The sequence below is a fragment of the Podarcis vaucheri genome, assembly GCF_965113315.1.
Source record: "Podarcis vaucheri genome assembly, chromosome: 9".
Classification (NCBI taxonomy): Eukaryota; Metazoa; Chordata; class Lepidosauria; order Squamata; family Lacertidae; genus Podarcis; species Podarcis vaucheri.
In genome coordinates, this window is record NC_138767.1 from 25,286,949 (window position 1) to 25,300,060 (window position 13,112).

A 13,112-nucleotide genomic window follows, 5' to 3' on the forward strand; every position below is an offset into this window, starting at 1 on the left:
CTACCTATTTCTGCTGTTGTCAAGTGTTCAAAATTTTAATTCCTGGCACCTCAGCTTTATTGTGTTGAATTATCAAAATAAATTCCTTCCAGTAACTGTGTTGAATTATGTTCATGAATGGAGGGAATTTTGCTGTACAAAGTTTTCACTGTGGCAAACTGCTATTTATTATTGCTAATGTTTTGTTCTATTGTTGCATATTTTTTCTTCTTTTAATGTATATTATTTCATTTCATCTGCTAACTAGCATAGGCAAGGTGGTATATAAAAAACACATAAATAACAATGGCTGTGTGAATTAGTACAGAAACTGTTTTGATGAGGTAAATTGGGTGATTTCAAATACTGGACAAGGAAATTCTTAAAGCTTTTTGACACAATTTTTGGATAAAGCATTTGCATTAAATAAGCTCTAATGCCATTCATTCACAATGTATCCTCAGCATAAAAATGAAGGGGTAGGGGGTGAAGAGGTACGTACAGAGAAACCTAATCCTTTTCAAGAAACAAAAAAACCATATCATTTAAAGACTTTGGCAAAAATTCCACAGTACTGTTTTGCTTTTTCACTGCCAGCAGTTTAACAGAAACAGGAGATTTCATGGAAAATATTATAGTTTGAAATACATATACCATTTTATTGTACCAAAATAGTGAAAAACTAAACAAAAGCCTAAATCCAGAACTACAATTCAATGGTTTTAATTATTTATTGTAAAGTTGCTTTGCTTTAAAGGGACAGTTGTCAGGGAAACAGTATAACAAAAAAGATTCAAGATGAAAATGGACACTGAAGTTTCCTTTACATGTTCAAATTTCATTCTCTATATGTGCTGAACAGATATAGGAAACACTCCATAAAAACAAGACTAGGAAAGAAACAATTGTCAATGGAAGAATTAAGTTTCTGCTCTACCATCCTGTTGCCCTGTTTTCAACAAATATTAGCACACGAATTTGTCTTGTATCAGTTGGTCTATCTCACACAGTACATCAGGGAAGAAGCAAGGAAGGTTGCGGTCCAGAACTACAATCAATGCACAATTATTGTGCATTTATTATTTTTATTCCTGTCACTGGATTTTGGTTCCTACTCCCACCCCTTAAATACCTGGAGCCACCAGACAGGTATTTCTTCAGGCATTCTCCATAGCCTTACAAACACTTAATTTGCTCTCTGTAAGGCTGAATGTGGGATTGAGGGCATTTCTGCAGTCCTATATCATAATGTTCCTTTTGGATACAACTAGGGGCAGAGGGAGAGAGGGAAAGAGACATAGAGACATACACACTGAGACACACGAAGAAGAGAACTCAGTTACCCTAGCCCCTTTTAAAAGCTGGATAAATATATGCTCCCTTGTAGGATATGGTGAGCACACTTAAACTACAATCAATGCATGACATCAATTGCATGAGATATGAAACTGATTAGCAGATGTGACAAACTCCTATATTTTGATGTAGACCAGCCACACCATCCAGAACAGATGCAGGGAACATTTATATGGTCTTTTAAATGTGCTTATGGAAGGGGGTTGCTGCTTTGCTTTTGTTTTATTATGTATTTTGTGTTCTGATTTTGAATTTTTACATTGTGAACTGTCTTGTGATCTTCAACTGAAGGGCAGTCTACAAATTAGAAGAAGAAGAAGAGGAGGAGGAGGAGGAGGGAGGAGGAGGAGGGGGGAGGAGGAGGGAGGAGGAGGAGGGGGGAGGAGGAGGAGGAGGAGGAGAATTTCCACTGGCATTGGAAAGGTTTTGTTACTAGCATAGGAAAAAGCTAAAGGTAAAGGATCCCTGACAGCTAAGTCCAGTCAAAGGCGACTATGGGGTGTGGTACTCGTCTTGCTCTAGGCTGAGGAAGCCAGCGTTTCTCCAAAGACAACTTTCCATGTCATGTGGCCAGCATGACTAAACCATTTCAGGTGCAACGGAATGCTGTGACAGAAGACAGAGCGCACGGAAACGCTATTGACCTTCCCGCCACAGCGGTACCTATCTATGTATCTATTTGCACTGGTGTGCTTTCGAACTGCTAGGTTGGCAGAAGCTGGGACAGGGCAATGGGATCTCACCCCATTGCGTGGATTCCTATGTTCATTATAATACTTCTGTTAAGGTTAGAGAACTCCCATTGTGTGAAAGAACCAACATGCTCCTTTTATTTGTTTGCTTTAAAGAAAAGAAAAACCCAAAATAGGCATTGATAGTTAACAAATAAATATCCTTTCTCAAAGAAAATCATACAAGTGTTTAGATGGTAATAATTAAAAACCTGAACTCAAGGGCCTCCACTATGTCATCATAGTGGACTAACATTTGCCCTCTATGTGAGCCACACAACATTACTGAACCCAATGGAATGCACAAGTCCCGCTAAGTGCTTGAATGTGGCTACAGTTCTCAAAATTTATTAGCTGGTGAAGGAAACTCTGCTAGCCAAAGCCATGATTCAAGAAAGTTGTTAACGTGAGTCAAACCTCATACGAGAACTTCAGTTTTATTTTAACAAAAGCCTGATGTGCTTTTGATCACTGCCTGCTACTCCTCCATTCTCCTTCTGGTAACCCCTCAACACCCCCCCTCCCCTGCCCTGTAACTTCCATACAATTTATTCCCCAGTGCTTTTCTTTTACATGTCTGACCCAGGACATTCTCTCTCTTTTTGGATGAATTCACATTTATTTAATTATGCTCCAAGTTGGGCTATTCTTAAACAAAGCAGACATCAGTCCCGGGCTTGCATATAATTAATCAAAGTGGCCAATGTTATCCTAAGTAACTGAAGGCTTCCTGGATTACAGCAGCATTATTAGCATGTGATTAATAAGCAGTTAATGCAAACCAGCTCCCGCAACACATTTGTTAAGATATTTTATCTAACTTCAAAGTTCTGTGACCAAGTTCCAAGCCATAGTTAAGAGACCTGCTTTATTTAGTAATACATTGTTAAAAGCACCATCTGGTCAAACAGCTGATAGAACTCAAGCATATGGGGGCCCCCAGTTGTTTCTTCTGGGAAATATATGTGGCCTACTGTATTGTGTAATAATAGCAATTTTAAACTAACCAGACCAAACTTGCAATATCACTTTTGTTCCATGTGGTCCATAGCTATTGCAATAAAGGAAGATGATGGCGATGAGACTAAAATTACAAGTAATAAGCTAATAGCAAACTCAGGGACTGACTTACTGCAACTTTGTAGCCAATGCAGGGTTACTGAGAAGCAAGAGGAGAGGAAACTTGCAAGGAAACCCACCCCCCACCACAAAAAAATCCATCTCCCACAAAGCGGCCCTTGCCCCAAATAGGGAATACTGAGCATACTTAGAGGCCACAGTGTCTGCTGGAGGCCAGAGGTGAGCAGAATAGGAAGGAGCATCATGAAAGAAGGCACAGCTGTCTGGCATACTCAACAGGAACAATATGCACTGCTACATTTTGCTGTAAGTTCTGCTAGTATGGATAATAATTTAAGATTAACACTTACTTGAGGACCAGGTTGACCCTGCAAAGGAAAGGAAAGGAGTTAGAAAAGGTCTAAACTTGGTTTCCTCCCCACCCCTCCCCCCAGGCCCACAAGTCATTGAGCATCAGGTGAAATGCAGCCTCTATAAATACAAAAACTCCGCAGCTGAAAGCTCATAGCCTAAAGACACTTGGTTAGAATGCCAATTAGTGAATTAGTTAAAAGTAACAGATCCAGAATGGGAGTGAAATAATTATTTGAAGAAGGAATTTAATTTAAGAAGCTTCTTAAGTTCTTACAGCGTCTAGTTAGTTAGGTGCAAGCCAGAAGCAAATTTGGTGTATAATGTGAGATGAAGAAATTGCGCAATTTTATTTTCAAAATGGGCTGCTAATGACTTATGTAAAATTAATGTGTCCAACAGACAAAGTTGGAAGAAAAACAGCCATTTCCAACTACTTGTGATCCCCACTGCATGCATGCTACAATCCTTAAACCACAATGCTCCTGAGGTAGGGTCACTAGCTAATAATGGATTTGGGTAAGATTGCTTGAGAGGAGGCCCTAAATGAAGAATCTAATAAATACAGGGTTGGATCCAGAATTAAGTGTGAATAATGAAACTAGTAAAAGCTGACTTCCCTGCTTTTCTCCACCATACAGCAGCCTCCCCACTGAAAATGCTCTACTGAGTGTCAAGTGGGAGAATGGACTGTGCCAAATGGGGCGAGCTTTTTTTGTGCCATACGTGGAAGGAGAAAGAGTGGGGGTACTTGAAAGTCAAGTGAAGGCACCTTCAATGAGAAGTCACAGAGAGAGAGAGAGAGAGAGAGAGAGAGAGAGAGAGAGAGAGAGAGAGAAATAAAAAGCTGTACTCCATCACTTGGCCTGCCAATGGTGAAACGGCAGAGCAATGGATTTGTCAGTGGTTCAGCCAGCAAATCTCCTTTCCCACCCCAAAGCATAAAGCTAACTCTGCTAGATTTTTAAACAGCCCCACTACCTCTTCAATTGTACCCATAGGACACCACAATATTTAAAACTTGCAAAACTGCTCATAGAATGTCAACCCATCCTCAAATGACTCCATACTGCTTCTGTATGTATTTATGCATACATGCCTGTTTGCATTCAAGGCCTATAATGAGGATACATTTCAGTGTTCTGCATTGCAGACTTTCCCTGCTTGAGAACTTTGTGTTGTTCATAATGCACTAGAATTTATAAACTTTTTTTAAAAAAGGAACTTACAATAAAAGAAACTGTGTATTATGTTACACACACACACACACACACACATGGAAAAATATCTATAACAGTTGAATCAGATACCCTACTACGTAATTTGGTCTCGCATTCTTGTATAAAGCAGCCCCTTTCCATTTCAAACATACTTTCATTACACACTCCCTATTTCATCCATAATGCTCATGTTAGTTTACTTAAGACAGCTGTATCCCTTAATTCTACATACCATTCTCTTAATTTAGGTATTTGCTGAGTCCTCCAATATCTGACATAAATTAAATCTGGCTGTTTTAATCAGGGCTGTTCCAAGACATTTTTGCTGCCTGAGGCAACAAGATGGCAGCCTCCACCATCCCATGTACAAAAACCAACAACTGGTGATGGGATGTAGTCTTCCATGGCACCTGAGGGCTAGCTTAGGGAGTAAAATATTATCTGTATGGGTCAAATAGCTCTGTATGCCCTCTACCCCTTTGCTGCCTGCAGGGCTGCCTCACTTATCTACGGTCATATGGAACAAAGCCCCTTTTAATCACTATCAATATTGTTACCAATAATACTATGGTTTCTAACCCCAGTCTCCCAGTCTGTAACTACAGAACCACCAACAATGGACTATTTTATCAAACTGAATTCCCACTACTGTGGGTATTGTTTTAATTCATGAATTGTTGCAGCCTTAATTCTTACTGGGAGTCCAGTTTCATTTACCAATTGAAATTTCTTTAAACTAAATCTGACTTCTGAAAGTCCTGCTGGATTTTTACTGTCTTGCACAGAATCACAAACTGCTGGCCAAACATTTTAATAACTACAGATAGGTAGCCGTGTTGGTCTGCCATAGTCAAAATAAAAAAATTCCTTCCAGTAGCACCTTAAAGACCAACTAAGTTAGTTCTTGGTATGAGCTTTCGTGTGCATGCACACTTGTGTGTATCTGAAGAAGTGTGTATCTGAAGAAGTGTATCTGAAGAAGTGTGCATGCACACGAAAGCTCATACCAAGAACTAACTTAGTTGGTCTTTAAGGTGCTACTGGAAGGAATTTTTTTATTTTAATAACTGTGAGACAGGGACAAAAACCGGCTTCTGGTCTCGGACTTGTAGTGCCTCACCAGGACAAAATGGAAGCTTTGCCAAGTAAGATGAATTAGGCAGACACAAAGATGCAGAAGTTTAAATTCTATAGTTGCATGAAATAGTAGCCCTTTGTCTTTTACAGCTCATTATATGGTTGCTATATTATTTAATAGGTGACAGTAAAATCCAAATTTAGCAAAGTGCAACGTTCTGTTTTAAGACATTTCCATTGCTTAAGAGACAGAAAAGGAGATGGAAGAGGGGTGTCTTTTGCATGCACACACGCATGTAGAAACACACACTCAATTTTAGATCATTTAAAAAACCTGATAGTTAATTTTCATTACTTTCATATATGTTCTATTAATTTTCTCAGGCCAAAGAATTACATGAAAGCATACTGCTCTATACTTTCTTGCACCATGACATCCCTCAAAAACATACACATTGCAACCCTAGCCAAGAGAGAAATTATATATGCCCAGTGCTACAAATAGATGCCTGGATTTCCACACCATAGATTATTAAAATATATACTGGTAAATGTTTCTATTAGGAAAGGTGGGAGGGAGGGACGGAGAGAGCATAGCTGTCAAGTGTCCCTTATTTGAAGGGACAGTCCCTTATTTCTGCACCATGTCCCGCTGCTGTCCCTTATTGATGGATGTCCCTTAAATGTCCCTTAAATGATGTCCCTTAAATTTCAAAGGAAGCAGCTCCTCTCCCTCCCTCCCTGCTGGCCAGGGAGGAGGGAGGCTCCAACGGTGTTGCTTGGCTGCGTTGCTCACCCAATAAGAAGTCTAAGAACGACTGGGAGGTGGAACTTGCATGCCTTGTGTGTGGCTAGTTAATGCAAGCTGAGGGGGTTTTTGAATGCTGGATGCCATTTTGTTGCACGTGCTGCTGCAAACTTTGCAGTGCAAAGTTGAGGCTGCATAGGCCTTGTGGTGCATGTGATTCAGATTCTATTCAGTTGAACCTCTGGTTACAAAGTTGGTTGGACACTGTTCTCAAAGCTAGCAGCATGAGTTTGACCAGACTGCAAGAGGACAGGAAAACTGGAGTGCCTGGAACAGGTGAGGCTGCAGGTCCCTTATTTTGGCTGCTGGTCCCTTATTTTCAAATCTGTAAGTTGACAGCTATGGGAGGGAGGGAGGGAGAGAGAATTTTGTAAGAGCTCAGAAGGAATTTGCTGAGACCAGAATATAGATATTGTTATAAGTTTAAAGGGGGAGTAGGTGCAAGACAAGACTCTTCTAATGCCTACCCCCACCTTTCTAATTCCTGGATCCAGCATGGATTCAATTGCTGGAATAGCTAGGCAAGCCTGGTAATGGCCTGCTAAGTATGGGTTGTTAAGGTGACAAAGGGAGTGGCTCTGTGCCACAGGGCAAATGGGTGGGCCATTTCTCTTGGAAAAAGAGAAGGCCAGAGTTGAAAGTTGAGTTACGTGAGCTAGAAGGGAGAAGAAAAAGTTGTGAGCTTGGAAGTGAGAGGGAGTCAGAGCAATGTTTGAAAAAGCTATGGAAGAAGCAAGACCCCTTTGGGGTACTGATGCTGTGAACCCCTCCACTGCAGGCTCAGGTTGTATATTTGTGTGAATAAGCCATATATCATAAAGACACAACAGTCTCTGTTGGGCCTCATTCCAAAAGGAAACACTGGTTAAGTGTCTAGAACCCTCAGAGATTGGGGTGGCATGCAACACTATGAAACAGTTGCAATGAACAGAGAGCAGAGAGCATCCCATGGCCAGTTTGAATATGAAAAACCCTTTCTTCGGTTCAGAATACATGGAATATGGTAAGATATTTTCAAGTCAATACTGCTATACGTGGCACATAGCTGCAAAAATTGTGCAGTCATTTTATTAAAAATAGCATAACAGACTTATTGTAAGTGCACACTACAGTATTGGACATATTTCCTGTTCCTGGAATTCAAATCATAAGATCAAATAATTATTTTCCTCTGTTAAAGGTAAAGGTAAAGGTATTCCTCTGTTAGTCTTCTACTAATAAAAAGATTTGATCTTCTGGTAAGTTGTCAAATGGGAAACATTCTAGGAATCCAGGCATATCATCATTCTCTCAATTCCTGATGCGCTACATAGCCAAAATGGCATCATCCACACAGAAGTGGGAGGTATCAAGAAGCAGTATTTCATGTTAGAAATGTGGTGAATATCCAGTTTACCCTGGTAGATCTAGCATTGCAAGTCTGAGCAGTACTCATGGCATCCACTAAGAGGGCTACAGCTATTTGACAGGCAATATTCTAAGTTATTAATATTGCAACTTTTGTGGACTATAGCAACCCATTTACCCATAACTCAAAGGATGAAGGTTTGAAATAGGATTGCAATCTGATTAATGGGGGAGAACGTTAAATGCACCTTTGGTGTCAGTACGTCTCTCTGAAGTGTTCTTTAGAAAGTGTTTTTCCCCCTGCACACCAGGCTCCATAAATTTTCATTGATTCCCATCGCATGGTGAATAACAAAAAAAAATCAACCAAATAAGGGAAAATCACTTCTAGAGCTTCAGTAATTATTTTGCCTTTTACTGATATAATAAATTTTACACAGAAGGACCCAGTTCCACAAACATTCTGGCACTGAATAACGCCATTTACTGGACTTTTAACACGTGGCTGAATATTGAATTCCTTGAGGAAGAAAGCCTTTGACTAACTGAATATATATAAAATTCCAGTTCCTATATCATATAGCACCTATAGGAAACAAATACAATAATTTGCCATGTAATTGACTATTTGAGATTGTGGGTATCTCATAATGGATAATTCCAAGTTAGGGGGCTGTAGCAGAGTTGGGAAAACTTTGGCCCTCCAGATGTTGTATGAAACCTGCAGCCCAGGCAATGATCAGAGGTGGTGGGAATTGCAGTTTAACAACATCTGAAGTGCCACTGGTTTCCAAAGATTTAGGACCCAAGGCCAGGGAGCAGTAATATACCGAAGCCTGTTTACTGGTATCTTTCTATTATGAACTGCATTTTGAATAAAAGGTGGTGTTTCAATTTAACATACAGTAATAATAAAAAATTAAAATTATTTATTTATGTTTATTTTATTTGTTAGATTTATATATCACCCTTCATCTCTGAGCAGTTCACAGGATAAAAGACAAGTAAATAGTTAAAACAAAAACATCGAAACAATAACCCCTCCATAAACTATAAACACAAGTTAATATCTAAAACAAAAACAGCAACCCCCTTATAAACTATAAAACTCTTTTGAATGGCTACTCTCAAGTGAATTTGGTTATATAAAAAGGAAAAGACAGAGGTACTAAAAGCAAGTCAATTTGATAAAAGTTCCGTAAATTTGACTACAAATAGTAAATTGTAAGTTGACAAAAATATGCAAGCTTCATAAGTGATTCAAGATAGGAAGAAAAAAGTAAAGTACATTGAAAGGCTCAGCAGGTTTCTTTTTTTTTTGGGGGGGGGGGAATAGGAGTCACCTACCAGCTTTCCATCCAAACCAATTGGACCCTAGGATAATCAGAAGCCAAAAGGACATAAAATTGTTAAATCAAACGAATGCTGATGTCAGGGTAAATGCAAACTTGTGGAAAAGTTTAGGCTATTATTTGCTGATTGTCGGCAGTGAGGTGCAGTGCCCTTAGGGTATCTCAGTCAGCAAAGCTGAGAGAAAGCAACAGCAGGGGAAGCAGATATAGAAAGGTATTAATCAGAACAGGATGTTGGAAAGTCACCAGGCAGTTGTTGGTGCTCGACAAGGAGGAGTTCGTGAAAGCTAGACTTGCAAGCCAGAAATGTTATTTTGGAACACAATATATGAAATAATGCATCTGGCTTTTATTTTTCCTTCTGAACAACTAGGTAGCTAAATGAGGTGAACTGTGTACTATTAGGCTGCTACCACAACTATAGCTTCAAAAACATATCTTGAGTGTAAATACTTGTCTCTTGGAGGTTGGATGCAATTCAAGGGTGAGGTAATTAAACTTATTTATGTTATGAAAGATGCACTGTCCAATAACCAGCGGGTGCCAACAGGGTTTTCTTGAACCTTGTACTGAATGTAGACTGAGCCCTTCAAACCACTCACAGAAAAGGCCACAGATTTGCATAAAATTTGCATAGATTTGAGGTATTATACTAATTTACTGCCATTTGATGAATTGGAGAGGGATCAATAATAGTCAGTTTAAGTTCTCTTTCTCCTAAACTTCCCTTTCCTAAATAGTCTTTCTGTAAATATTTGAGCATCTTGATTTCCCATGTACCAACATTTATTGTGGCGATCTTTTTAGATTTCGACAAATTCACCAATATGGATTCTAGAATGATGTTATACATCATGTACTGTCTTCTGAATATATGTTTCCCTTACTAACTTTCAGAATAAGATTGGCTTATTTATTTCTACAGGGTCAAGACTTTTAGCTCAGAATGGTCTCTCTGGCTTTTGGAATGGGGGAGCAGGGTTTTGTGCTTTAAGAAAATCAGAAATTACAGTATTTACAGAGATTAAATCAATAGTAATGGAAATTGACATTCAAAGGGGCTTCACAAATGCAGGGAAAATGTTTTGGTTGGTTGTTGTTTTTGTAAAAAGAAAGAAAGAAAAGCTTTAATGTCAACTTTTTTAATATTGCTGCAGATTGTCTTAGTCCATCATAAAGCAGATGAAGTGATCAAATTTCACAGCTGGAAGAAATAGTCTGGAGTTAACAGATGGAAGCTGTTTATGCAGTATGATTTGGGTTCCACAGAACCTTAAGGACATGCCGCATGGAAAAACAACTTCCCTTCGGTATTAACATTTAAGCTTTTTCTATAAATGAAAGCAATGTGTTTTAAGTTTATTCAAATGAGTTCTCAGTTCTATCTGCTTATTTATATGTCCTTAACGTAAGTCAGCCCCATACATATATTCATACATAACAGCACAATAATGGCCTTTTCTTTGGGCTGATGTTTCGTTAACACCCTCAGATAATTACATTCACAGACTTGCACCCACAACTGGGGCTAGAATTCAAAAGAGCTCCCAGGCTCGCAAAACATTTCTGACAATCTGCCCAGGGGTGACACAAAGGAAGCTACTGTGCTCCAAGCACTTTTGAAAAATCTGACCTTGAATCGAGGCTGTATTCTTTTGAAAACATGTCTCTAAATTTGGATGTTGAACACTTGAAAATCAAACCCCTGGGGGATTTTGGGAATCTGTCCCATATACACTAATGCAATAATTAAACATTGGCTGCCATTTGAAGCATATTTACTATGAAGTACATTCCACTGTATTCAAACATGACTGTGAATGTATTTAGAACCAGGCTGTTTATCACTGTGGACAATTGTGCAGGCAGAAAAGGAGGGTGTCTGAGGGATTCTTGGCTGGAAAGAAGACTTATTTCCACAGAGTGCTATATAAATATTTGCTAGCTAATCCTCACCTCTGTGGTGAGGTATGTTGTGCAAATGGATAGAGAGATAAATCCTTTAAAATGCCTCCTCTAGGGCTCTCTCAGCCAGCAGTAAGCTTAACAAGTTTGGTCCACAGCAGAATAAAACATTTTACAGTACAATCCTATACCCACTATCCTGGGAGTAAGTTCTGAATAGAAGATGTAAAGGACTACAATGTCAATCAAAGTGACCTTTCTTCAGCTGTCTCCATCACCTCCTTATCTTGTATATTTATTTTCCACATATCTGAGTTTGTTCACCTGCTTTCTCCTCCTGAATAATTTTGTGTGCATGGACAACCATGTATGGAACAGACAGGATAGAAAATGAACTGTGCCTGAGGAACCTGCAACCTTTCACCTGCAAGAACCACCATTTGTGATCTCCCTAGAAAATGTACAAAAAAATTACAGTATTGAGCTTGTCCATGTCCCTTGCTCACAAGAAGCCTTGCAAGCTGATCTGGATATTTATTCACTTTTTTAACCCGGTGGGCAGGGAAATCATTTAAACAATTTTTTAAAAACGCTCTCCTATCAGATGGTCAAAGAAATAAACAACTACCTGACTTTTAGAAGACATCTGAAAGCAGCACTGTTTAGGGAAGTTTTTAATGTTTGATGAATTATTGTATTTTAATATTTTGTTGGAAGCTGCAGGTTTGAAATAAGATGTTGTTGTTGTTGTTAAAATTTAAATTGCTTTGAAGAAGAGATGTCAGAGGGCTTCTTTTTGTCCATACACTCAGGAAGGGGTGGCACATCATAAAGTACCACCATTTCCAGGGGTTTTTTAGTCAAAAGTTTTTAACAAGTATGGCAATCGCTATGCTTTCTAGCCACTGCAGGCAGCTAGGGCTTGTTGTTTAAAAGAAGGAAAGAACCCAAGAATTTATTGGGCTACCTTATGCAAATGTAGGTTGGTGATGAACCGTCCTCTGGGAATAATAATAATAATTTATTACTTATACCCCACCCATCTGGCTGGGCCTTCCCAGCCACTCTGTGCGGCTTCCAACAGAATATTAAAAACACAATAAAACATCAAGCATTCTGTGGGGAGGGAGGAGGAGCGACGGCAGAAGGGGCGCCTCTGCTCACCGGCTCCCTCTCCTTCTTCCCAATGGGTGGCTCCACGTCGCCACAACCATACCCGGCATATAAGATGACCCCTGACTTTGGAGAAGATTTTCCGGGATTCAAAAATAGTCTTATACACCAGAACATACAGTAATTGGTTATCATACTTGCACCATCTCGCTTATTTTCTCACAAATACAATAAATAGTCCTCTTCTCGCCAGGAAAGAAATCATTTACTTTACTCAATTCAACAGGTCTATTTTAGAGTAAGTGCTTAAGGAGTCTAGCTACAAGAATTATCTCAATCTGCAAATCATTTGTACATCGTACTGTGACAACTCTTGAGCACTTGACCAAAACCAATTTTATTCACTGAATGGAAAATATATCAGTGGATAAAAGAAAGCCACATAGAGATTTGTATTTATAAGAGAGGTTAATATTAATAAGAGGTTAATATTAAAATGCCAATTTTAAAAGCTTTTCTGTGTTAAACAGCACTTGCACATTATTCAGTTTAGATTCAGGTAAGATGAAAGATGGAACATGTTTCTGATAACCTTTCCTCTGCTGGTTCACGATTCACTCTGCTGCTGTTCGTCATGAAACCCATTAAAATAAATGATCTCCATTTCTTCTTCCTACCTAAGTTAATTATATGTTTAGCAATAGTCGCTTTATATTGGGTGCTTTTATGTGATTCCCCAGTAGTCTGATGAGATTTCTTTGTTACAGGAAATTTGGAATTCAGGTAGGTAGGC

The 13,112-nt window shown here is 39.1% G+C and overlaps 1 protein-coding gene across 1 annotated transcript in view; it reads right to left on the reverse strand.

Annotated features, from left to right (window-relative positions):
- COL25A1 (collagen type XXV alpha 1 chain) overlaps positions 1 to 13,112 on the reverse strand; it is a 305,319-nt gene that overhangs the window by 133,620 nt on the left and 158,587 nt on the right. The window contains exon 5 of the mRNA XM_082237135.1: positions 3,497 to 3,514. Coding sequence (XP_082093261.1) covers positions 3,497 to 3,514 — 18 coding nt within the window. The remainder of the gene's footprint in view (positions 1 to 3,496; positions 3,515 to 13,112) is intronic.